The following is a 27,653-nucleotide window of genomic DNA, read 5'->3' as shown; positions in this document are numbered from 1 at the left end:
TCAGTGTCCTCCACTTGTAATACCATTGCTGTTTTGGATTTAGACTGACTGAAAATGTTTGTTAATGTAATTTTAAAACTAAACGTTGTACCATGAATTCTTATTTGTCACATTCAAATACCAATTTATGATGAAACCAGGAAACTGCAAATAGCTCACTTCCTTTTTCTTGCCAGCTAATTTTATTATTTGATAATCTCACTTGTTTGCACTCCTTTACACTTTATTTATCTTTCACACAGTGGCATCAGTAGAAATTATCTCAAGATTGGTAACAGCAAAATGCATAATTTCAAAACCATCATCTGTGTGCGTGCGTGTGTGTGTGTGTGTGTGTGTGGTAGCAAAATATAAAAATGTAATCCTTTTTATTTTTGCCGTGTGCAGTTTGCCAAATCTTTGAAGCACTTTGGGGAGGAAGAAGGGAGGATGCAGCCCGATGAGTTCTTCGGGATCTTCGACACATTCTTGCAGTCGTTCAGCGAAGCGCGGCAGGACCTGGAGAACATGCAGCGACGCAAGGACGAGGAGGAGAGGAGGGCTCGAATGGAGGCCATGGTGAGAGAGACGTATAGATAATATTAATATTGTAGTTATCTATCATACCTGACGTGTTTCTTCTCTCCATCTTTGCCTTTTCAGCTGAAGGAGCAGAGGGAACGGGAACGGCGGGCCAAGAAAGGCGGCACTTCAGACGAGGTCGACGGGGAGTTCGACGACCTGGTCTCGGCGCTGCGTTCCGGCGAGGTCTTCGACAAGGACCTGAACAAGTTCAAGCGGAACCGCAAGCGCTCCGTCAACCAGCTGGTGGAGGGTGGTGGCCGCGAACGAGCCGTCACAAAGGTCAACTACTAGTCTGAGGGATAGGAGAGGAAAAAAAACACAGTAGACACCTAAATTCAGTGGTGGTGTAAGTTTAGTCCAGGTCCTCAAACAGTGAGCGTTGACTTTGGAGAGGATGTAAATAACGGCTGAACTGAAGGTGTGCTGACTGAGGACAGACGTGCCGTTTTGAAGGATGCAACACTCTCCTCTGATCGGTGTTTAAAGCTATTCCCAACCTGTTTGTCCTCGACATACTTTGATCTCCTGAGCTGGACGAAGGACACTTGGAATCAACGGATGGACGGACAAACCACTGTGACCCATTATCCCACGTCTTTTGAACATAACCTTTTTAACACTGTGCTCAAGCTTCTTGCTGTCTTCTCACCTTGTTTCACACTCTTCCTTTTCCCCCCACGTGCCCTCTGTACGATCTCTGGTGCTGGAGCCGTGACATGTTTTTGCTGCCAGGCTCTCAAACACACAGGATGTTGGGTTCACCCAGTCACACTGTACATAGTCACGAGGCCAAGAGGACACATTGGAGGAAGGACTACAGAAAAAGAAGGTGAGAAGGGGGAACTAAGCCTCCACATTCAGGGCGAGTTCTCAGCCGCAGATTTGTGAGAAAGTACATGGAGTCATTAAATCCCAGGATGCTTTACAAAGTAGATTTCTGAAAAGGATGTGCAAAGATATGCAAGAACAAGATTCATCCCATGGCCTCGTCCAGCACTCCAGCATTCCCAGGCAGGACGTCCGTGCATCCTAAACTCGCAACTTCAGAGAAATCGACTCTTCTCTCAAAGCAAAACGACTCCCCGGCTTGATCAGACTGAGGGTCCAGCCTCACGTACACTCTTCAGTGGTTTCAGCATTGTCCTGGCATTAACCAGTGCCAAAACAGAGAGAGAGAGAGAGAAAACTAATGTAAATGTATTCATCAAAAGATACTGCAATCAGGCCTTGATATATATATATTTATATTTAGATGCAGACAAGCTAATTGCAAAGATGTAGAGTTTTTTTCTTTTTTTTTTTTTCATGTTTTGATGGCGTTTGGGGATTTTGTACACGCAATGCATTATTTGTTAGTGTTGCAAGTTCACATTGCTGTTGAAAGTGGATTTCTATACATTTTGCGCTTTATGTAAGAAAAGAAAAACGAAACAAAAAGAATTTCTGGTCCTTTTCACACCTGTATGTCTTTGTTTGCACTGCAGCTTTTCTGACAAACTTGTAGGCTTCTACAAGCTGATCTCCTCTGGAAGAAGTCTTTTCTCTGCTTAAGTTAACGTTTCCATTGCAAAGATGATGAAGGAACACCATAAATGAATCTGCTGTTAGTTTACGGACCCTGCTCCCTGCTCCCTGCTCCACTGTTCACCTGAATGTGGACCGTGTGCTCTGCTCCTGTAGTTGTGGGCCACGTGGACCCCCAGTGGAGGCTAAAAGGATGCTGCAGAAGTCCTCATTGGATCCATGATGACTCTCATCCACACTGTGTGTTTCACTGGTGCTAAAACACATGGAGCCATCAGTCCAGTTGCAGGAGTTCTTCCTCTCACCTCAGGTCAAACTAGTGCTCCGTTAGCAGGATTCATCCTCCAGTATCTCAGTGTGCTTTTCTTTCAGTGGGCACTTTGATATCAGACCACACCACGTGACGAGTCTGTTATTGCAAAGTCAGGCTTCAACAGAGCCCTTAAAGGGTGTAGTAAAAACTTACAGTGGCTTTATGCAATTGTTTAGGGTTCATTGATGGTGCACGCTGACCAGATGCCGACAGTAGGGCAACAGCAGTTCTCTAAAGTGTTAACAGCCTCAATCAGCCTCTAAGAGCATCACAGACAACAATGCTTACTTCAGTCTATTTCCAGCTTCTCTCTAATGTTGGTTACAAATCACTAGAGCTCCACCTGCTGCTATTTGTTTAAACTGTAGTTACCCCTATTTAGTCTAAAGTCAACCTGAATCCTCAGGTTCGGGATCCTGTTGGGTTCAGTTTGGGTATCCATCCTCTAGCTTGCTACAGACGAGGTTTTGAATGCACGGTGAACAGTCTGCTGCTGTTGGTATTCAGGAAACTGATAGGTTTACTCTCCATTTGGGTAGCATCAAATTAAAGAGTCCTTCACCAAATACCAACCTTAGTGTAAACAGCTGGAGGGCGTCTGAAATTCCTATAAAATACCTTGATAATCATTCATTTATTTTCATTTAGCTCATTTTCCTTTATGTTTACTGTAGTACAGCATGCAGACATGCAGTATGTGAGGTGTGCAGCAGGAGGACTGGGCTTTTCACACAAACTGAAATATGTGGACTTGTGTTTAGTCTAATCTGTTAGCTCACTGATGCTGATGTAATACAACAGCATCCCAAACACAAGAATAAGACCTTTCCAAATGAATGTTCATCTAACATGCTCTCGACGGACTACTACAGACCACACATCTCTGGTGATAATGATCCTGTTTGGTCTTCATTCAGCCAGCTCTTCTGTTCTCAGACACGTCTTGATTTCCACCTTTAAGTGCCTCTGATCCCATTTTCCTACACGCTGCGTTCCTCAGATTGTGTTTTACTGCTGATTGTCACTTTCCCCCACAAATGTGTCTGCATCTAAAATGCAGCTGACAGTTGGGAGTAGACTGGTTGGCGCCACCTTGTGGCTGCATATGGTTCACTTTGTGTTGCAGTTAAAAGCTGGAATGTGGCATTTGACCTCAGCTCTAAGCACCAGAACTCACCTGTGTCTCACCTGTTCACTACTGCAGTTTTTCCCCTAAAACTTAATCATCATAACATCGATATTATTATTATTACCTAAAGGCACCTCGTCCTGTCACAGGTTTATTGCTTTCAAGTTTTCCTCAAAATGAAGCAGAGAGAAGCTGAAGTGAGTTTGAAAAGTTGACTAGAGACAGTCCAGAGAGGACTGGAGAGGATTACCCAGTAAACCAAATAGACACGTTGACAAATCAGAAAACGACTTGTGATTGCTTATTGTTTAATCAGCATCTGATGTATATTTGAGCTTTTCTATTTTCTAACCTCTGCTCCTTTCTCTCTCCAGTTAATCCAGTTAATATCTGACTTTGGCAGGCCCTGAAAACTCTAAATCCAGAGCTTTAACCCATATTGTAGTACAGACTATTTACTGAGGGGTATTGCAACGTTGTCAGTATTATTCTTTGTTTGTGTTGTTACATATTTGGATGTTTATTTGGCCATTGACTGGCTGATCTTTGGGGTGTAAAGATGGGAACCAGAGGAATGAAATTAGTAGCTTGTTCAATGCACTTTTATTATGGGACATTTCCATTTGCAGGGCTCAGATCCCTCTGAAATAAGAAGGGTGCAACTAAAGGGTTGCAAATAAGATAAAATAAAATAAAAATAAATAAAAAGTCAGGTTGGGATAAAGAAAGGAAGAAAGAAAAAGGGCAAGTGAGGTGGGGGACTCTGGCTGGGCCGCTGGAAACCCGATTCTAGCCAGTGTGCTGGATGGCAGAGATGGTAACAGGAGGGGGAAGAAGATTAGAGAAGGGTTGGGCGGTTTCTCTGGTACCACCACATTTCTGTCGAATCATGCACTTGGCGTCGACCTGCATGCCTAAAGAAAATGGGGGGAGGGGGAGGGGGGAGTTCACAAAGTGTGATGTGTTGACTGTAACCTTCAATAGAAAATTAGCCTGCAGTATGGAACCCACTTTTAACACTATTTGTACTGCCTGAGGAAAGTTGCACCCGGTTGTAAAGGTTGTATACTTGTGAGGAGTCAGTATTTTTTATGGTGGGAAAAAAAGAAAAAAGTCTCCTCCACAGAAAGATGTACAGTCAGATAGAAAAAAAAGCATTTTGTACACCGTTGTTGATGTTTGAGATGAGATGAAAATAAGATGAAAACATTGAGGAATGTTCCATTTTCCTGTAAATTGTACCTCTATTTATTTGCCTTATTTAGTTTGCTATATTTTGTATGTACACACAGCATTACGACAAAATGTTATATTAAAAAGATGAATAATTAAACTGTGGTCTGTGTATGATGGATAGTTTGGAGACTAGTTGGAGAATCATCTTTTTTTTTTTTTTTTCTAAAATGTTATTTTTGTTTTGTTTTGTTTTTCTCACTCTGGGTCTTTTGTAGGGTAACAATAAACTTTGGTTCCTTGCAAGTGATCTGTTATTTTATTCTCCTCCTTCACTTGTTGAGGTGAGAGTAAGTGGGTCATACAGGTGTTTGGTTGGTGTTTGGTGGCATTAAACGGAAACTGCGGCCCAGTTGTGGACTAAGGCCACCGTGGCCCTCAGCATAACATAAACGGTAGGTTTGCAACCACTACACCGCCTTACTATCCCTAAACAAGAACCAGCCACCTTCAACCTACAAGTTCAGGTTATGAGAAGCTCCAGCTAGAGATTAAGCTCTAGATTAAGGCTCAGTGAAGTGTTTTTGTCTGTTTCACAAGAGAAACATTGTAAAAGGTCTCTTATTATAAAATTCAACATCACTCAACTGATCTCAGCCTCAGTCTCTACCCACTCGAGCTGTTATCACTAGTGTCATAGTGTAACAAACATTGAAAATCACCACACGTCCTTTAAAAAAAAAACAAAAAAGCTACTAAATCAGAGGTGAACTTCCAACTCTGTCTGATAATAACCAAGTGTTGCTTTAATATTTATTACTGGATAATTCTCAGTAGATTTACTACTGCACTTTAATAGTGTAAAAGTTGTTTAAGTAAAAAAATATTTCATACTAATCAGTTGCAATTGCATTTTAATTGTGGAATAAATCTTCTGTAACCTGTGGTCTGTAATTTACTAAGTTAGGTTGATGAGTTCAGCATTATTTCTGTTGCAGAGCCTCACTGTGGCCACTAGAGGGCAGTAAGCACTGATGACAACATTAAAGCTACAGGACTCAACAAGACACAATAACAGATCAATACGTATTAAATACTATTAAAATACAACAGTTAGGGATGACCGTTGTGTTTCAAGCAATCTATCCATCTTGTGTAAATACTGATAATCCTACATGGAGCTTACCAGATATTTGTGTTAGCGTTGTTACAGTAAATGTTATTCCCATGTGCCTATATCACAGTGATGGAATACTAAGACCAAGCCCAGCTGTTTTTTTTTGTGCCAACTTTAACCAGCAGAGTCAGATCAACACAAGCAGAAAGTCCAGGAATTGGTACAGCTGCTTTAATTGCAGATACCAAAGCGTAGTATTTTATCTGGGCCTGAAAAGCTCCTATCTGTAAGCTGTGGAAATCAAACAGGTGTAGGTCAAAACCGGAACATCAGCACCTTGGTTTTAGAGACCAGTGCTTCCAATCATTTTGTCTCCATCTCACTCTGCTATCTGCATCTTCCTCTGTCACAATCATCTCTTGCTTGTCCTCTTTCACCGTGTTCACGAACCTCATCTTTGGACTCCTGCTGTCTGGTCTTCTGTTCCCGGACTTTCATTACCCTTCATTCCAGTGGGTATCTCCTTCGCCTTAATTTCACTAAAGGTCACAGTGTCATCTGTGAACATCATAGTCCATGGAAACTCAAGCAGTGAGAAGGGGCTGAGAGCTCCTCCTTGATGCAAACCCACCCTCACCTTTAACTGGTCTGTGATTCCTCACACATCTCACCAACAGTCAAAAGTTTCGACTTACATAGAAGCTAAGATTGGGGGTGGCTGTGGCTCAATAGGTAGAGCAGTTGACTACCAATCACAGGACTGGTGGTTCAATTCCTGGCTGCCACGTCACATGCCAAAGTGTCCTTGGGCAAGATACTGAACCCCTAGTTGCCCCCGGTGAGTCAGGTCAGCTGCATAGCAGCTCTGCCATCAGTGTGTGCTTGTGTGTGTGAATGAGAAGCAGTGTAAAGCGCTTTGAGGACCAACTAGGTAGAAAAGCGCTATATAAGTGCAGACCATTTACCATTTAAGATCATGAAAGAAAAGCAGATTTTATAACATCTAATAGATCAGAAATACAGTGAATATTGGAAATCACAGTTTTTAAAAGAAACTAGTATCATCATCAAACGTGAGTGCTGTTTTCTAACAGCTCGTCACGTTTGCTAAAGCAAATGTATTCATTTAAAAAGAGGATTGATCATTATCATTCATCTTCAGTGAAGTCCCTCTGTCTTCTTTTCTCATCTCTCAGGTTTTGGTCGACCTTTGAGCCAACAAAGTAAAACTTTCTCCATCCTCTTGGTCTCGCAGCTTCACATCATTTTCCCTGAAGCGATTTGAATGGAAATTGAAGGGTATGATTTAACCTCCATGGTGGTGTCGGGTTTAATATAACCACAACACTTTTCATACGCTGAGAGACGAAGACAATAAAGCACCACAAGGACACTCTTTGGCCTTTTTACTTGCAAGGGGAGCCGGCCTGAGATCTTAGCATCATAAATGCTTCACCCAGGAATTTCTACCTCCGACTCCGTCCGTCTCCCCTTTGTACAAGCTTTTTATTAAAGATGAGACACACCCTGACGTTACAGATGTGGGTGTATGCTATGGTTACATGGTGAAGATAAGATGATCATATTGCAAGAAAAAGAAACTCCATACAAGGATAAAACATTGGTTATAGGCGTATAGCAACAAGAACTATTCAACTCCAAGGCCGCTGACCTTTCCTGTTTCCTGTCTGTGTGCAAAGTGCAGCTTCAGCACAGTACAAGATGCTCTTGTTGCTAACAGGATTAAACATCAAACACATGTATCCTTCATAATGACAATAAGTAAAAAACAAGAAATTATCCTTATGAGTGAAGTAACATTGTAATAAGAAAATTATAAATCAGTGAGTAAATCATTTTTACTCAAACAGGTGGTTTCTACACAACTACAGGAGTAGCTCCCTCATCCCAGTTTGCTAAACCTCTGATGGCATTAACACATTTCAAATGTTTAATTTAATCAATATAGTATTCACCTCCTTCAGGTCAATGTTTAGTAGGTTTGCCTTTGGTTATTAAAAACGTATTAAAAAATATGTCAGTATATGTGAATACAAGAAACTTGAAGAAAAGTCATTTGGAGTAAAATTAGATCCAGTATTAAGAAAAAGGAAAATGTCTCGTGTAAATCTGCCTACAGCAGTGAATAGAGTAGTAGCAATAGAGAGAGGACATTGGATCACTGAGTGATAGTGACTGATTTCTATATTGTTTATTCTTTTTAGTTTTTACTAAACAGATACCTGCAGAAAGGTACAGAGAGAGGGAGACAGAGAGGAGGAAACACAACTACAGGAGAGAGAAGACACAAAGTAATTACATGCTATGGTGGCATTTGGATTAATATAGGAGAAAGGAGAGAGGAGAGGAGCTCAGTTTATCAGTAGAATTCCCCCAGCAGAATAACCTATATCAGCAGAACTGAGAGATGGTTCAGAGTCATCTTTATAAAGAAGGAACATTTTAAGTCTAGTCTTAAATGTGGAGAGGGTGTCTGCCTCCCGAACCTGAACTGGGAGCTGGGTCCACAGGAGAGGAGCTTGATAGCTAAAGGCTGTGCCTCCTATTCTACATTTGGAAACTCTAGGAACCACAAATAAACCTGCAGCCTGAGAACGGAGAGTTCTGCTGGGAAAATATGGAACTATGGGGTCTTTGAGATAAGATGGAGCCTGATTATTAAGGGATTTATAAGTGAGGAGAAGAATTTTAAATTCAATTCTGGATTTTACAGGGAGCCAATGGAGAGAAGCTAACATAGGAGAAATATGATGTCTGTGGGTAATTCCAGTCAGAACTCTGGCTGCAGCTTTATGGATTAACAGGAGGCTTTTTAAGGAGTTATTGGGACAAACTATTAATAAGGAATTACAATAGTCCAGTCTGGAAGTAACAAATGCATGGACTAGTTTTTCAGCATCACTTTGGGACAGTATGCTCCTAATTCTCAAAAAAGGCAATTCTAGAGATTTCTTTGCTGTATGAAGTGAAGGAGATATCCTGGTCAAAGATAACTCCGAGATTTCTTACAGTATTACTTGAGGCCAATAATAAGTCATCAAGGGTGAGAATGTGATTAGACATAGTGTCTCTGAGATTTTTAGGCCCAAACAAACCTCTGTCTTGTCTGGATTTAGGAAAAGGAAATTGGAGGATATCCAGACCTTTATGTATTTTAAGCATGCTTGAAGTTTGACTAATTGATTAGTTTCTCCTGGTTTCATAGATAAGTATAGCTGTTATGCATTGTTATGCAGATGAAACATCTGCATAACAATGGAAATTTATAAAGTGCTTCCTAATAATATTGCCTAAGGGGGGCATTTATGAAGTGAAAAGAATTGGTCCAAGCACAGATCCCTGTGGAACTCCGAAGCTAACTTTTCCGTGTATGGAAGACTCATCAGTAACATGTACAAACTAGAATCTATCTGATAGAGACGGTTTAAACCACTCTAGTGCTGTTCATTTGATCCCAATGACATGTTCCAGTCTGTGTAACAAAATGTTGTGCTCTATAGTGTCAAATGCAGCACTAAGAACAACAACTAGACGAGTATAGAGAGACGTCCATTGTCTGATGCTAATAAAGGATCATTAGTGCCTTTACCAGTGCTGTTTCTGTACCTTGATGTACTCTAAATCCTGACTGGAAATCTTCATACAAGTTATTGCTGTGCAGGTGGTCATATAATTGCTTAGAAATTACCTTTTCAAGAATTTTAGAGATAAAGGGCAGATTGGATATTGGTCTACAATTCACTAAAACCTCTGAGTCCAGAGTAGGTTGTTGGGAGTATTTGTGTGTGTTTTTAGATTATCTGATTCATTCCAGTCATTTTATTAGTTCCTCCTTGTGTTCAGTTAAAGTTCTTTTTGACTCTTTAGTCTGATTTCTATTGACCTCTTTTAACAGAACATTACTGAATATTTATAATAAAATTATACAAAAAAAGTTTAATAGCAGCATAGTCATACTAAATCAACAGAAAAGGACACATTATCCAAAATTATTATTTCTTTTATAATTAACTACAGGTTTTAACTGTAAATTATTTTACTCATTATTCGGTAAAGTTGTTTAAATTTTCACCTTATTTTCACAGAGTTATTCTGGCATGAGAAACAGAGAGGCTTTAGTGATCATTGATCATATTTGTTAAGTGATCATTGAATCAGCATTGTTTAGAAATGACAACAGCTGGTCTGCTCCTGTATCAGCTCACAGACCTGCAAAACAGAGGCCTGCGACTAGGACAAGGAGCTGAGGATGCAGAGGTGAAGAGTTGAAGAGAAGTGCTGAGTAAAAACAGGTCTAAATCATGGCTCAGCTGGATGATGTCCAGCTGTTGAAGGCAGGCAGACACATGAGGTTTGTCTACCTGTCGCTTATAGACGTCTGACGTGATGTGTCTGACTGGATGAAGGCACCTGTCAGTTTGGTGTCACTCATAACAGTTTGATATTTACTGTGTCTCGTTGTGGGAAAATCACAAATATAATATAGAGTCTATAATTTAGATATTATCATGGTATTATTGTTTATTAGTAACGGTATTGATACAGTGGTGACAGGATTTTGTAAGACGTTACAATCAATAATCAAATATTTCTCTTGAGTTGTAGTTTCTCACTGTGACCACTAGTCATAATTATCTACAATAAGCAACATCATACAGTTCAGTACTTTACTGTGTGTAAATAACATTGTATGGAGGTTAATGTTTGATTACTACATGTGAATTATAAAAAGAAAAAAAATTAAAATTACTACATTACAAGTCATCATTCTGCTTTAAGAATTTACTTGTTAATTGTTGAAAGAAGAACTTTTGTTGGTAAGTGTAATAATATGTCTGTCTCTGTAATCTAACCCACATAAAATAAAAATATTCTGGATGCCTTTTTCTACACAGTTTTCCATCTTTCAGCACATTTGCTCAGCTCTCAGTTTGATCTCATCTTTAGATCATCTGGAATCTTCACTATTAATTTATGTTTCCATGAAGATGAACTAATTGGTACTGTTAATCATTTTAAATGTGCCAAATTCCCATTCTTCTTGTCACACTGAGGTGTCTAAACCCAGGGCCCTTCGAAATACTCTCTGTGCATCGTCAGCAAGCATGTCAAGGAACATACTGAGAGCCCTATAGGTGCAGATAAAAGACATTGACATTGCTGCTGGGATGCCAAATATTGGAATAAATCTTGCCCCTTCCTCTGCTGCCATTAATGCAACTTCACTTACAGAAAAGGATATTACCTTAATGATCAGCTCTTTTGTTATTTTTTGTGCAGCTAGAGGTGATGTCATCACTGCTTTAAGATCATCAAAAGACACATGTGCAGTGAGAGCAAGAGTCTGCAGTGACTCATCATCAAGACCAAACGTAACTTGGTACTGTGCGACAGTTGTAGCCATCATGGCTGCATCAGCAGCAACAGAGACTCCGGGCACTGGTGCAGATGCTATGAGTGCAGAAACGGATGCAAAATATTTTATTTGGGCCTGAAAAGCCTCTTTCTTCTTCTGGATGATCTCCAGGTTGATATTGGGCATAGCAAACAGCAGAGCATCCCTCTTGTGAGCAGGAAGTTCTCTTTCTAGGGTCTGCTGTAACAGAGGGAAATCAAACAGGTGGAGCTTACGGTTGGACACCAGGAAGACGTTTGTATCCTCAAGTCCTTGTGTTTGGAGACCTGTGTCAGAAAAAAGTTACAAGAACCTTAAAATACAAGTAATTGTTAATAATTATTAAAAAGAGATAGTAACTAATCTTGTAGCATCTGCCAATTTCATTTAATGTCTGGTGTGAAGTGTCAGGGTCATCACGATGATTTGAACACTGGTCAATGTTAATGTAATTTTACAGATAAATGTTGCACTTTTTGGCATCCACTGTGATATACATTAAAATTATCCATGTGCCCCTTCAGCTTATTACATAACACATTAATTTCAAACTCAATCCAATGATTAATATGTTGTAAATACGATGGTAATTAGTGTTTTGTACATAGATTAGAATTGAATTCAGTCAAAGTAACACTCCAGGAGGTAATTATCAACTGGACAAAAAGAAACATGAACAACACCAATTATTGATTTTGTTACTATTAAAACTATTATCAGCTAAGACATTCACCTTGAATGCAGTTTGTCCTGATTCGATCAAGGGTCTGTTTTTCATTGAACTCTGAACCCTGATCATCTCTCTCATCTCTCAGGTTGTGGTCGATCTTTGAGCGAACAAAGTAGAACTTTTTCTGCATCCTCTTGATTTCCAGAGCGAGCTTCACATCATTTTCTCTGAAGCGATCGGCTGAGATGATGATGAAGAAGTCAAACCTTTCAAATCCAACATGCTTCAGGTACTTGTCAGCAGGAAAATTGGTGGTACCAACACCAGGAAGATCCCAGAAAATAACATTGGGATAGTTTGGATGAGGGTAGGATTTAACCTCCATGGTGGTTTCTACACAACCAGTAGGAGCAGCTCCATCATCCTTGCTGTTTAAACCTCTGATGACATTAACAAATGTGGATTTACCAGAGCCAGACTCTCCTGTGATGCCAATATTTAGTGGAACGTTATTCTGCTCTTCCAAATAGCTCTGGATCTTTGCAGCGGCTGCAACTGTATCATTGTTCTGCAGCTTTTCTTTAACTTTATCAATATCTGAGCAATTCCATGTCCCAATTGCCAGATTCCTTGTCCAGGGATTGGATTGTCGAGGCACCTCCACACGGCTGCCACCCAATCCACACTGCACCGACGCCCTATGCGCCTTCCTGCGGGTGGTGGGCCTACGGGAAGGCGGTCCCACGTCGCTCCTTCGGGCTGCGCCCGGCCGGGTCCCGTGGAAAGATCCCGGCCACCAAGCGCTCGCCTACATGCTCCAACCCCAGGCCTGGCTCCAGGGTGGGGCCCCGGTGACGCCAATCCGGGCGACGTAACCAGCCTTGATGTTATATTCATCATAAAGTGTTTATGAACTGCTCTTAGTCTGGCCCGTCGCCTAGGACCTGTTTGCCTTGGGAGACCCTACCAGGGGCTTAAGCCCCTGGCCACATAGCTCCTAGGGTCATTCGGACACCCAAACCCCTCCACCACAGTAAGGTGGCAGTTCGGGGAGGGGGGTGGCAGTTCGGGGAGGAACGGATACAAGCGGCCGAAATTAGTTTCCTCCGCAGAGTGGCTGGGCGCACCCTTAGAGATAGGGTGAGGAGCTCAGTCACCTGGGAGGAGCTCGGAGTAGAGCCGCTGCTCCTCTGCATCGAGAGGGGCCAGTTGAGGTGGCTTGGGCATCTGTTTCGGATGCCCCCGGGACGCCTCACAGGGGAGGTTTTCCGGTCATGTCCCACCGGGCGGAGGCCCCGGGGAAGACCCAGGACACTTTGGAGAGACTATGTCTCTCGGCTGGCCTGGGAACGCCTCGGTGTTCCCCCGGAAGAGCTGGAGGAGGTGTCTAGGGAGAGGGAAGTCTGGGCATCTCTGCTTAAGCTGCTCCCCCCGCGACCCGGCCACGGATAAGCGGTGGAAAATGGATGGATGAGTGGACATTTGGGCAAAAATCAAATGAATCCTCTGTACTCATCCTTGAAAACAAGAAAAAGGTGAGACAGCTTTATTAGCAGAATGTGCAGTAAAAACCTAACTTGAATTGATCTTCTAAACTATAAACAGTATAGAATAATCTAATTAGTTACTCTGAGTTACTCACATGAGTTTGATTCTCTTATTTCTAAATACTTTGATTTTTTTCACAGTGTTGACTGTACAAAAACAGATTTTTCTCTGTTACACTTTCGATTTCACATCTCTCTTTTTACTTTGACTGTACTCTGCACTCACCTTAAATAAATGAAATTAATTATTAAATTAATAACTTAAATTAAGTAAATAAAATCACTGGTGTGGTGATATTGTTGATTTTAATATTAGTCAAACTCAAATGATGTTGTACAGACTTTCTTCTTTGTTATATAAACTTTTTTATTAAATAAAACAACACATAACAATGCTGAATGAAGTCAGAGGTGTGGTGAGATTTCCCTAAACAACAATGGGCCCAGTGTGTCTACTGTAAGTCGGACACAAGAAGGAAACTATTTTCTCGGGAGATAAGGAAACTTTCTGTATCCACAATATTTTCTCAGTGGTAACTATCTTCCTGTCACCTGATGTTCTCTGAATTACTGTTTCCTGCAACACTGACTGTTTTTTTTTTATCAGAATATTTCTTTTTGGACATTTAGATTTTTAAACTATTTGCCTTAAACCTTTGGTTATTTAAAAGCATTTATCAGGAGATGTATTCAAGAACATTTCCACATCATTGAATGTCCCTTGGAGTATAGTGGAATTCATCATTTAAAATAATAAATAGAAGGAATAAGTCAGATACGTAAATCTGTCTACAGCAGGACGTCCTGATAAAGTGAGTATAGTCAAGTGACTAGTGAGGGAGGCCACCAAAACACCTGGGACTCACCTGGAGGAGTTTCAAGCTTCAACAGCTGAGATAGAAGAGACTGTAGATACAGTAACAGCTGTCAGTCGAGTTCTTCACCAGCTGAAGCTTAATGGGAAAATGACAAAAAGCTCATTAAATCTCAGCTGAACTCTTCCAGAAGGCACATTGGAGTTTATAAAAATACACACAATCTCATGAAGTATATCTCTGTTGTATTGTCATTTTAGATGTCTCTACTTAAAACACTCTATTACATTAATTACAGCAAATCACATGTTTCCAACTGCACTTTGAAAAAAAGCATAGGCGAACTTATATAGATCATTTCCAGGATAATCAGCCTCTAGACCAAATCTTATCAAATTATTAAGTAAATTCTATACTAATAAAGTTGGATTATTTGAGGCTGTTTGCAGAGAACAGAACATGAGCTGAGCTGTAGTCCATGTTTAAGAAAGGACTAGATTTTAAAATCCATTAAAAGACTAGTGGCTAATTACACTGGATTCCTGCTAATGTGAAAAAAGGAGAGTGAAGCAGAGACGACGCTGCAGTTTATGAGTTAGTCTTCAGCAGCACTAACAATAAACCATGTCCAGCAGGAGTTCAGTAACAGGAAAGACTACACCCAGAGATGTTTGTCAAAGTTCATCCTTTCAGTTTCACTATAGTGACTCTAATGTAAATGTTCTGGAGATGACAGATCTAAACCAACCAGTTTTTCTCCTTTTGTTGCCATATCAGACTGAAATGGGATTGAAATAATTTCAATATTTCGACTGTAACCGTCAAACCTAAACACCTGGTTTAACCAAAGTGTTTGTTTTCACATTCTTAATCTAGCCACAGGGGTTGCAAGTCAGTGACTTCTGTGCCAGTCCCAAGCCCAGATAAATAGAGAGGGTTGCATCACGAAGGGCATCCATTAGAATCATCAATAAGACTTTCATACCGGATCGGTCGAGGCCCGGGTTAACAATGGCCGCCACTGATGCTGTTAACCTACAGGGTGCCGGTGGAAATTTGACTACTGTTGGTCGAAGAAAGAGGGGAGGCAGAAGGGTTCGTGGTCAGAAAGAAAATGGAAAAGGCAGGAACATAGATCTGAGAATAGGGACTCTTAACGTTGGCACAATGACAGGGAAAGGCAGAGAGCTGGCAGACATGATGGAGAGAAGGAAGGTAGATGTTCTGTGTGTGCAGGAGACAAGGTGGAAGGGCAGCAAAGCACGTAGTATTGGAGGAGGATACAAACTGTTCTACCATGGTGTGGATAGGAAGAGAAACGAGGTAGGAGTGATGCTGAAGGGGGAGTTTGAGAACAATGTTCTAGAGGTGAAAAGAGTCTCAGACAGCGTGATGAGCCTAAAGCTAGAAATTGAAGGGGTGATGGTGAATGTAGTCAGTGGGAGCACAGAGTGACATACAAGAGTGGAGGTAGGAGTACGCAGGTGGTCTAAATCCTATGTAGACGAGGTCATTTGAGAGAGGTTAGTGACTGCAAAGTGGTGGTAGGAGAGAGTGTAGCCAGGCAGCACCGCATGGTGGTGTGTAAGATGACTCTGGAGGTCAGGAAGAAGAAGAGAGGGAAGACAGAAAAGAAGACCAAGTGGTGGAAGCTAAAGAATGAAGAAACTTGTGAGGAATTCAGGCAGAAGTTGAGACAGGTTCTGGGTGGTCAGGATGAGCTTCCAGATGACTGGGAAACTATGGCAGAGATTATCAGGGAAACAGGTAGGAAGGTGCTAGGTGTGTCATCTGGAAAGAGGAAAGAAGGTAAAGACACTTGGTGGTGGAATGAGGAAGTACAGGAATGCATCCAGAGGAAGAGGTTGGCTAAAAGGAAGTGGGATGTAGAAAGGACTGAAGAAAGTAGACAGGAGTACAAGGAAGCGCAGCGTAGAGTGAAGAGGGAGGTGGCAAAGGCCAAACAATAAAGCTTACGATGACCTGTACGACAGGTTAGACACAAAGGAAGGAGAGAAAGACTTGTACAGGCTAGCCAGACAGAGAGATAGAGATGGGAAGGATGTGCAACAGATAAGGGTGATTAATGACAGAGATGGAAAGGTGCTAACAACCCAGGAGAGTGTGCAGAAAAGATGGAAGGAGTATTTTGAGGATCTGATGAATGAGGAAAATGACAAAGAAAGAAGGGAGGAAGATGTGGATGTTGTGGAGCAGGAAATAGCAGAGATTGGAAAGGATGAGGTTAGGAAGGCTCTGAAAAGGATGAAGAGTGGAAAGGCTGTTGGTCCTGATGACGTACCTGTGGAGGTGTGGAAGTGCTTAGGAGAGACAGCAGTAGAGTTTCTAACCAGCTTGTTCAATAGGATTCTAGAGAGAGAGAAGATGCCTGAGGAATGGAGGAGAAGTGTTCTGTTTTTGATCTTTAAGAACAAGGGTGACACGCAGAACTGCAGCAACTATAGAGGAATAAAGTTGATGAGCCACACAATGAAGCTGTGGGAAAGAGTAGTGGAAGCCAGGCTTAGGAAGAAGGTGAAGATTTGTGAGCAGCAGTATGGTTTCATGCCCCGTAAGAGCACCACTGATGCCATTTTTGCTTTGAGAATGTGGATGGAAAAGGACAGAGATGGTCAGAAGGAGACAGTGGTGAGACCAGCTCTGCTCTATGGGTTAGACACGGTAGCAGTGAGAAAGAGACAAGAGGCTGAGATGGAGGTAGCAGAGATGAAGATGTGGAGGTTCTCCTTAGGAGGGACCAGGTTAAACAGAATAAGGAACGAGTACATCAGAGGGACAGCTCACGTTGCCTGCGTTAGGAAGAGTCTGGTCTGAATGTAGATGTTTCTGTCTTCTACAGAGTCTTACTAGCTCAACAGAGCCTGAAGAATGTTAAAACAAACTTCTTCTTCTCTTTCGGCTTTTCCCATCAGGGGTCGCCACAGCGAATCATCCTTTTCCACCTCACTCTATCATGGGCATCTTCTAGGGCAGGAGTGGCCAACCCTGGTCCTTAAGAGTCACACTCCTGCTTGTTTTCCAACTATCTCTGCATTTCCTGCTTCTGATTGGCTGAATACACCTGATCCATGTAATCAGCAGAGGGTAGGGCAGAAATAGTTGGAAAACAAGCAGGGCTGAGGTTCTTGAGGACCAGGGTTGGCCACCCCTGTTCTAGGGAGTGAGACTGGAGAGTAGTGAAAACTGACAATCAATAGACGGGACATGGTGAACAGGGTGAAGGGGAACAACTAGACACAGCTAAGAATAATTGAGGAACATCTGTGTAGGAAGTAGGACATAAGAACTACAACGGGGATCAGGAAGGGCACCAAAATAAACGCACAGGAGAGGACATGGAGCCAGGATCATGATGTGCTCAGTTTATTTAGTATGGTTGGCAGTACATTAGCTTCTAATTGTAGTACACATTAATTAAATGTGTTTACTGCTGCAGTTTATTTAATAGATTTTGTCTGTTGTTGATTACTGTCTCAGTTACCAGTTATTGGTGTTGTGGGTAAATGTGCATTGCTGCAGGGACATCTTGTTGGGCCTAAGCAACAGAAGCACCCAGGAGAGTAGAGCTGTTAAATTGCAGGAAGAGGGTAATCAGACTGTACCTGCTGCATCTGAGGGGGAGTTTAGATTTTCTATTTTTTGGTTAATTTGGTTGTTTGTTTAACTGATAGACTAACTGTTGTGTTTTCTTCTTTATAGTTTTTTTGGTAGTATTTGTGTGTGTTTTTAGATGGTCTGATTCATTCCAGTCATTTTATTAGTTCCTCTTTGTGTTCAGTTAATCTGTTCAGTTAAAGTTCTTTTTGCCTCTTTAGTCTGATTTCTATTGACCTCTTTTAACAGAACATTACTAAATATTTATAATAAAATGATACAGAAAAAGTTTAATAGCAGCATAGTCATGTTAAATCAACAGAAAAGGACACATTATCCAACGTAAAATGATTATTTTTTGTATAATTAACTATAGGTTTTAACTGTAAATTATTAAGTTGTTTACATTTTCACCATATTCAATTCAATTCAATTCAATTTTATTTGTAGAGCGCTTTTTACAGTTGACATTGTCACAAAGCAGCTTTGCACAACCAAAGAACAGTACATGAACAGTGAATGTGTAAGAATCATAATAATCAGAGTCCCTGATAAGGGTCCCTGATAAGGGACTCTGGCAGGACTAACTATGACTATGAGCCTAACTAAAAGGGTGGGCCAGAAGGAAACACAGACATGAGGGCTCCCTGGGATGTAGAGCAACCGAACACTTCACCATCAACAAACCTGAGTGATCAGTGAGAGTTGGGAAGACAGCATCTAAACATACCAGTTCACCATAATGCTCTACGTCCATGAGTCCTTCCCAAATCTATTTACTCAAATGCTTGACTAAATAGGTAGGTTTTCAGCCTAGACTTAAACACTGAGACTGTGTCTGAGTCCCGAACGCTATTTGGAAGGCTATTCCATAACTTTGGGGCTTTGTAAGAAAAAGCTCTGCCCCCAGTTGTAGTTTTCATGATACGAGGTACTGACAGGCAGCCAGCATCCTCTGATCGAAGTAGGCGTGTTGGATCATAAGACACTAGCAGTTCACTCAGATACAACCGGCCTGGTGGCTCATTGGGTAGATCATCTGCTTTGAATGCAGAAGGTTCGGGGTTCACACTCCATGCTAGCTCCCCGGGCGCTGTATGTAGCTGCCCACTGCTCCCCCAGGGGGTGGGTTAAATGCAGAGGACAAATTTCATTGTAAAATGTGACATATGACAATTAAAGGCTTTCTTTCTTCTTATACTGCGGCGCGAGACCATTTAATGTTTTAAAGCGATCAGTCAGATAGAACCTAAGCCAGGAGAGGGCCGTTCCCTTAATTCCTACAACATTTTCTAGTCTGTGAAGGAGAATACTATGGTCAGCATAGTGACGCTACCCTCATCCGAGGCCAATAGGAGGTCATTTACTACTTTAACAAGTGCCGTCTCTGTGCTGTGATGAGGCCTAAATCCTGATAGAGTTCATGTATGTTATTTCTATGAAGATACGAGGATAGCTGCCCAGCTACTATCTTTTTCGAGAATCTTGGAGATAAAGGGGAGGTTTGATATTGGCCTGTAATTGGACAGCTGACAGGGGTCGAGATCAGGTTTCTTGATTAGCGGTTTATAACTGCTAATTTGAAAGACTTTAAATTAGCAGCTGTGGACATACCCACAGCTGAGTGAAGAATTTTTGATTGTCAGCAGGGGTTCTATTATTTCTGGCACTATCTGTTTTAGAAAGTGTGTCGGTATAGGGTCTAATGTACAGGTTGATGATTTTGCAGAAGAGATGAGTGAACTTAGTTCATTCTCTTCAAGAGGAGTAAAGTAATCTAGGTACTGATCTGCTGTGGTTAGCTCATCATCTGCGTCAACTAAATTGTCTGGTTTTAAAGCTTCAATTTTGTGCCTTATATTAACAATTTTGTTATTAAAAAAGTTCATGAAGTCCTCACTACTGCACAACGTTGTTGTGGAGATATCTGCAGTGGTCTTCTTTCTAGTTAATTTGGCTACTGTATTAAATAAAAATCTAGGGTTATTTTTGTTGTTTTCTATGAGAGTGGAGAGATACGTTGATCTAGCTGCACTAAGAGCTTTTTTATAGCTCAGGATGCTCTCCTTCCATGCTATCTGAAATACTAACAATTTAGTTTGCCGCCAATTACATTCTAACTTTCGAGCAGTCTGTTTTAAGGCGCGCGTGTGATTGTAATACCAGGGAGCGAGTGTCTTATCTCTAATGACTTTTCTTTCAACTGGAGCTACATTATCTAAGGTATTACGGAATGACGACTCTAAATATTCAGTCGGTATTTTTACAGAATTATTCTGGCAACCACAGCTGCCAGTTTTCTTCAGTAAAAACTACAGAATAAAACAAAGAAAACAGGAGAAACTGAGAGGCTCAAGTGATCATTGAATCAGTATTGTTTATAAATGGCAACAGCAGACTAGCTGTATCAGCTCACAGACCTGCAAAACAGAGGCCTGCGCCTAGAACAAGGAGCTGAGGATGCAGAGGTGTAGAGTTGAAGAGAAGTGCTGAGGAAAAACAGGTCTAAATCATGGCTCACCTGGATGATGTCCAGCTGTTGAAGGCAGGCGTCTGCCTGCCTTCAACAGCTGCAGGCAGGCAGACAGATTTTGGTTTGTCTACCTGCCGCTTACAGACTGATGTGTGTGACTGCATAAAGGCACCTGTCAGTTTGATGTCACTCATAACACTTTGGTATCTACTGTTTCTCGATACGGGAAAAGTGCAAATATAATTTAGAGTCTATAATTTAGATATTATCAGAGTATTATTGTTTATTAGTAACTGTAGTGATACAATGGTGACAGGATTATATAAGACATTACAATAAATAATCAAATATTTCTCTTGAGTTGTAGTTTCTCACTGTGACACTCGTAATTATTTACAATAAGCAACATCATACAGTTCAGTACTTTACTGTGTAGTTTGAAATAACTATTGTTCACTTGTGTAAATAACATTGTATAGAGGTTAATATTTGATTACTACATGTGAATTATAAAAAATATTATTATTATTTATTAAATACATTACAAGTCATCCTTCTGCTTTAAGAATGTTTTTAGTAAAAAATATTAGCATCAAAATATACTTAGTTACTTCAAATAGCAAAAGCAGTTTACTTGTTAATTGTTGAAAGAAGAACTTTTGTTGGTAAGTGTAATAATATGTCTGTCTCTGTAATCTAACCCACATAAAATGAAAATATTCTGGATGCCTTTTTCTACACAGTTTTCCATCTTTCAGCACATTTGCTCAGCTCTCAGTTTGACATCTTTAGATCATCTGGAATCTTTTAATTTATGTTTCCATGAAGATGAACTAATTTGTACTGTTAATCATTTTAAATGTGCCAAATTCCCATTCTTCTTGTCACACTGAGGTGTCTAAACCCAGGGCCCTTCGAAATACTCTCTGTGCATCATCAGCAAGCATGTCAAGGAACATATTGAGAGCCCTATAGGTGAAGGTAAAAGACACTGACATTGCTACTGGGATGCCAAAAAATGGAATAAATCTTGCCCCTTCCTCTGCTGCCATTAATACAGTTTCACTTACAGAAAAGTATAATAATTTAATGATCAGCTCTGTTGTTATTTTTTGTGCAGCTAGAGGTGATGTTATCACTGCTTTAAGGTCATCAAAAGACACATGTGCTGTGAGAGCAAGAGTCTTCAGTGACTCACTATCAAGACCAAATGTAACTTGGTACTTTGCGACAGTTGTAGCCATCATGGCTGCATCAGCAGCAACAGAGAGTCCGGGCACTGGTACAGATGCTATGAGTGCAGAAACGGATGCAAAATATTTTATTTGGGCCTGAAAAGCCTCTTTCTTCTTCTGGATGATCTCCAGGTTGATATTGGGCATAGCAAACAGCAGAGCATCCCTCTTGTGAGCAGGAAGTTCTCTCTCTAGGGTCTGCTGTAACAGAGGGAAATCAAACAGGTGGAGCTTACGGCTGGACACCAGGAAGACGTTTGTATCCTCAAGTCCTTGTTTTTGGAGACCTGTGTCAGAAAAAAGTTACAAGAACTTTAAAATACAAGTAATTAATGATTATTAAAAAGAGAGAGTAACTAATCTTCAGACATTGTAGCATCTGCCAATTTCATTTTATGTCTGGGGTGAAGTGTCAGGGTCATCACGATGATTTGAACACTGGTCAATGTTAACTTTTTGGCATCCACTGTGATATACATAAAAATAATCCATGTGCCCCTTCAGCTCAGTACATAATACATTAATTTCAAACTCAATCCAATGATCAATATATTGTAAATACGACGGTAATTAGTGTTTTGCACATAGATTAGAATTGAATTCAGTCAAAGTAACACTCCAGGAGGTAATTATCAACTGGACAAAAAGAAACATGAACAACACTAATTATTGATTTTGTTACTATTAAAACTATTATCAGCTAAGACATTCACCTTGAATGCAGTTTGTCCTGATTCGATCAAGGGTCTGTTTTTCATTGAACTCTGAACCCTGATCATCTCTCTCATCTCTCAGGTTGTGGTCGATCTTTGAGCGAACAAAGTAGAACTTTTTCTTCATCCTCTTGATTTCCAGAGCGAGCTTCACATCATTTTCTCTGAAGCGATCGGCTGAGACGATGATGAAGAAGTCAAACCTTTCAAATCCAACATGCTTCAGGTACTTGTCAGCAGGAAAATTGGTGGTACCAACACCAGGAAGATCCCAGAAAATAACATTGGGATAGTTTGGATGAGGGTAGGATTTAACCTCCATGGTGGTTTCTACACAACCAGTAGGAGCAGCTCCATCATCCTTGCTGTTTAAACCTCTGATGACATTAACAAATGTGGATTTACCAGAGCCAGACTCTCCTGTGACGCCAATATTTAGTGGAATGTTATTCTGCTCTTCCAAATAGCTCTGGATCATTGCAGCTGCTGCAGCTGTAACATTGTTCTGCAGCTTTTCTTTAATTTCATCAATATCTTGTTCAATATCAAATGGATTTTCCACGATGGTCCTTTGAGAAAAAAAACCAAAACATGATCATCAGTGAATTAGAAAAATATATATGTAGATCACTACAAAAGCAGCTATCTTCTATTTAATTAATTGGTAATGCAACATCTCATGAATATTAACAGCTACTTACTCTAATTTCTTCCTGATATTGAAACGTGAGCAGAAACAAAACTGGCCTGTTCTTGTTTCCTTGTGTAGAGTTCACAGCAGTTCCTGTAAAACAGTTGAATAGAGAATGAGGAGGAGCCTGTGTGTGTGTTTTGTTTTTTTTTACCAGTTGGTTAATGAGGTCAAGTCAGTTGCATTTTGTCTTGCAATTCCGTCTTACGTCAAGACGCTTCTCGGCTGAATTACCAACTAAACTGAAAATGTTTAAAATATGTCTTCTGCAAAATCACATAAAATAACACAATAAATAATATCATCACACTGAAAGAAATAATAAAAAAAGACTTCTGTTTTGATTTACATGTACTCTGTTCCTTTGAAGGTTACCTGATATTCTCAGTGCAGTCTTGTTTAGGGGAATGGATGCTATGATCATACCACATTTGAAGGACTTTGGGGCTGATAAATGGTGAATCTGTAACATTCATTTCTTTGTTAAATGTTTCTTCAGTGTCTGACAAGGAAGAGTCTACTGGGCTGGATTAATAGCTGATCCATTTATAAACTTGTTGCAATCTGTTGGGAAGTAAGTAGTAATAAGGATTTACTAATTCTGAACAACCACAACCTTTAGACTTCCAGAAATATTTGAAGATGAATGAGTGAAATGCCTTAAACCAGTGGTCTCCAACCATTAGGATCATAAAGAACACATTTGATTCTAAGTAGAACAATCATTTTTATGCTGGCAGTTCTTCCTATAAGTGATATGGGTAAGGACTGCCATCATTTGAGGTTGTCTTTTGAGGTCAACAATTTACTCTGTAAGTATCTAATGTCCCCTGACTGGAGTTGGGTAGAGGAGCTACTCTGGAAGTCCAGGTTGCTTGGCGACACTGTAGATGCCTTTCAACACCCAGAGCAAGTCCTCTTTCCCTTTTTTTATTGACATATGAAGCATGTCTTTGATCAAAAGCACTGCAATTATAATATTACACTAAAGCTGATATGATGTTAACTCAACAGGTTCAGAGTTTGTAAAAGAAATTTGTGTAAATATATTACTGGTACTACTCCATGTTGACATGTTTTTACTGCTTTTTAAAATATATTAAAAAAAAACAAGTCTCTACTCATTGTAATCAAATGTTTTAGAAACCAAAAGTTCACTCTCTGCGTTTCCAATCTGAGTATCAGTTTACTGTCATCCATGAGTAAGGAAGCTACAATTCCTTAACAATGCAATTATAGCAATGTCTGTAAAGCAAAGCCAAACTTCAATAGATAATTTCCAGGATAATCAGCCTCTAGACCAAATCTTACCAAATTAATAAGTAAATTCCACATTAATAAAGTTGGATTATTTGAGGCTGTTTGCAGAGAACAGAACATGACCTGAGCTGTAGTCCATGTTTAAGAAAGGACTAGATTTAAAATACATTAAAAGACTGGTGGCTACTTACACTGGATTCCTGCTAATGTTGAAAAAAGGAGAGTGAAGCAGAGACGACGCTGCAGTTTATGAGTTAGTCTTCAGCAGCACTAACAATAAACCATGTCCAGCAGGAGTTCAGTAACAGGAAAGGCTCCACCCAGAGGGGTTTGTCAAAGTTCATCCTTTCAGTTTCACTATAGTGACTCTAATGAAAATGTTCTGGAGGTGACAGATCTAAACCAACCTGCATTTCTTCATCCGAAGTTCAGTCCAAAGGGAGGAACAAAGAAAAGCACAAAGTAAGAAACAAAACAAAAGTCAAAGAACTAGAATAAAAGGAGATTTTTAAAAAACCATGGTATAAAACTGGAAAAGTAATAACACAAAAACCACAAACAGGCAGGCAAGACTGCACAAAGACAGAGGTAACAAAAGCCTGTTGCTCAGGGGCTGATCCTTGAGTCCATGTCCCAGTTCAGAGACTAAAATGTTGATCTTTTGAGTCATATTCATATTTTTATGTTAAATCCAGATGTTTTCAGTCTACAGCCAAATAAATGAACTGGCCTCACTGTCCCAATAATTAATTATGCCTCATATAACATTTTCTGTTATAGTCCATTGTCAGATGCTATCTACAAGAAACATCAAGTTATCAAATATACAAGTGAATGATGATGAATAAATGTTAGAACATCATTTATTCAAAAATTAATACATTTTTACATCTTGTTAACTAATTAAAATCAACCCTCATTCTTCATAATATTAGTTAAAGCTGTGTCTGGTTTTCATAAGAAAACAAAGTTTGTATCACACCATGAAATAGTGGCTGTGACTCTTTCACCACACAGTTAACTCTTAGCGTACATTTGTGTTAAATCATAACCTGGTTAAACACGAGGAGAATTACTCCCACTGCTAATAAAACAAACAAGTTAAACATATTACTACAGCATACAGAGTCAACAACCAGTCAAACAAACGATGGACAGAATGTGAGCAGTCATTTCTCTTTGTAAATGGTCTGTGAGCCTTATAAAAACTCTCCAAGGATGATGAGTCTAGAGCAATTAGCATGTTTGTGTTACATTCCTGTCTACTACAATACCTACAGTAAGGAAGAACTGGCAATAGTCTTATAAAAAGGAAGCTAAAGATGATATGTCATCTAGTGACTTGAAAATGAGTCTGAGAATTTGAAGGAAAAAATAACTTGTGGATTATTAGTTTTTATAACAGAAAATAAAAGCTAAAAAGCCTCCAGCCACTCAGTTTGTGTTTAATTGAGAATTAACAGTGAAATGATCATGTAATAACTGCTACAATACAAATATTACCATATTCAGTTCTCTAAAGACAACACACTGAAGAGACACAACAGTCATAACATAGATGTGACATATAAAAACATGGCTGCTGGAACAAACAACTAGACAAAAGCAAAAGTTAAAGAGTGAAGTTCAAAGGCTAAAAACAGTTGGTAATGATCTACTGTAATGTAGAACGACAACAAATAGCACATTGTAGGAAAATTTGTCTCAACTTCAGTACGAAAGCAGCGGTACTGAGTTATATTTCACAATTCAACAGAACAAACTCAAAACACAGACACATTCATAAGTACTGCAGAACACAGCATGTGACAACAGCACACTGATTCATACCACACCAGCATTATGCTCTGCTGTTGTCATATCAGGTATCTGGGCTCAAACACGGCTACATTTTTTCAAATGTAATGTAGATGAATAATAAAAAAAAAATCTACATAGTGTTGAAACCATGATGTCACTGATAACTATGAAACTACTTGTGCGCCCTCTAGAGAAAAAACATGAAGACTGCAGCCCTGCATCTGTTCTGCACTCTTCACATACTGAGCAATGAATCATGCATCTTATGTATAACAATGAAATGATTTGTAAAATACTGCTTAATTATAGTAAACACTAACACTGTTTAAATAATATAATTCATATAGTGAAGGAATAGTGACAGAACATGTAGCTAAACTGGTAAAATCATATATAATCAAGTAACATCTAAGTGCATGTGTTTGTCATTATAACATCTTCTTAATTATTCAGTTGGTGTTATTTTGTTTAGTAAAATTATGTGACAGTTCTGGTGTAAACCGGGACAGTCACTGTCAGGCCTCCAGTTCATTCACTGTCAGTTTTCCACAGTCAAATTCACTTCACTCATGGGAATGTGGTGGTGAGTGACGATAAAAATCTCTCTTCCCGCCTGTCTTACTGACCAGTTTTACATCCGTGATTATGATGTCATGGCTCACGGCTTTGCACATGTCATAGACAGTCAGAGCTGCAACAGAAACAGCAGTCAAAGCCTCCATCTCAACTCCCGTCCTCCCCGTAGTGCAACATGTTGCTGTGATGAACACAGCGCTCTGCAGCTCATCCAGGTGAAAGGTAATGGAGGTGTGGTCTAAAGGCAGCGGGTGACAGAGTGGGATGAGGGCTGAAGTTTGTTTGGAGGCCATGATGCCGGCCATCTGTGCCACAGTCAAGGCGTCACCCTTAGCCAGCTGGTTATCACGAAGCAGCTGGAAAGCTGTGGGGCCTAAGACAACAGTGGAGCAGGCTGTAGCTGTTCGACGTGTCGGGACTTTCCCACCAACATCCACCATGGTGGCTCGGCCCTGAGCATCTGTATGCGTCAGCTGGGCTTGGGTGGTTTCTTGGTCAGTGCTGGAAGCATTTGTGCTTGACTTGGTCTGATCACTCACTGATTGTCTAAGTTTGATGCTGGGGTCTGTACTGGAGCTCTGACTGTGGCAAAGTCGAACACTGTGCTGTTTTTTGGCATCGATTAGTAGTGTGCAAAAAGCAGATATTCCTGAGGTCCTGAGTGTCTTCAAAGGACCCCTGGCTTGTGCGCATGTCAGACAATCATTATTATGATTACAAGCATTATTGTTTAACATATTTGTGTTTGTAGAAAAACCTGCAGTGTTAGTGTCACAACTGTTTAAAGTGACTTCACTGCAACATTTAGAAGAGTAAAGGGATGCTACTTTGTGGAATTTGTCCATCACATTAGGTTTTCCTTGTTGATATGTGAACTAAGGTCTGATATGTGAACTAACCTCTCTGAGGTTCTGGAGCAAACGAGAGCTGCCTGTGTTGAAACAATGCGCTCTGCACGACACCACAAACCCTCTCTATTGAGGACTCCCCTGCTGGATTTTCATCTTTCAACCAGCAACAAA

The 27,653-nt window shown here is 40.3% G+C and overlaps 4 protein-coding genes across 4 annotated transcripts; 1 reads left to right on the top strand and 3 right to left on the bottom strand.

Annotated features, from left to right (window-relative positions):
- Positions 1-368: 368 nt before the first annotated feature.
- On the top strand, positions 369-3,618 carry LOC113159558 (disheveled-associated activator of morphogenesis 2-like). Its single transcript, XM_026356318.1, has 2 exons — positions 369-558; positions 643-3,618. The coding sequence occupies exons 1-2, from the start codon at positions 430-432 to the stop codon at positions 853-855; spliced, it is 342 nt and encodes a 113-aa protein (XP_026212103.1). The 5' UTR covers positions 369-429; the 3' UTR covers positions 856-3,618.
- Positions 3,619-10,163: 6,545 nt separating this feature from the next.
- LOC113158559 (interferon-inducible GTPase 5-like) lies at positions 10,164-12,534 on the bottom strand (the record flags this gene model as incomplete). Its single annotated transcript, XM_026354537.1, has 2 exons — positions 10,164-11,523; positions 11,970-12,534. Coding segments are annotated over 2 exons (1,203 nt in total), but the record flags the coding sequence as incomplete, so codon positions are not given.
- Positions 12,535-20,635: 8,101 nt separating this feature from the next.
- LOC113158558 (interferon-inducible GTPase 5-like) lies at positions 20,636-22,980 on the bottom strand. Its single transcript, XM_033326281.1, has 3 exons — positions 22,976-22,980; positions 22,305-22,873; positions 20,636-21,878 (listed from the first exon to the last, which is right to left on the bottom strand). Exons 1-3 carry the CDS (start codon positions 22,978-22,980, stop codon positions 21,241-21,243), a joined length of 1,212 nt encoding a protein of 403 aa, XP_033182172.1. The 3' UTR covers positions 20,636-21,240.
- A 3,347-nt stretch (positions 22,981-26,327) lies between these two features.
- Positions 26,328-27,291, bottom strand: LOC113158577 (cyclic pyranopterin monophosphate synthase-like). The gene has a single exon (XM_026354563.2). The coding sequence runs from the start codon at positions 27,069-27,071 to the stop codon at positions 26,619-26,621; it is 453 nt and encodes a 150-aa protein (XP_026210348.1). The 5' UTR covers positions 27,072-27,291; the 3' UTR covers positions 26,328-26,618.
- Positions 27,292-27,653: the final 362 nt, after the last annotated feature.

This window comes from Anabas testudineus, chromosome 12, assembly GCF_900324465.2.
Source record: "Anabas testudineus chromosome 12, fAnaTes1.2, whole genome shotgun sequence".
NCBI classification, from domain to species: Eukaryota; Metazoa; Chordata; class Actinopteri; order Anabantiformes; family Anabantidae; genus Anabas; species Anabas testudineus.
The sequence above is the reverse complement of the archived record's forward strand: the minus strand, read 5'-3'. Positions and strand labels throughout refer to the sequence as shown.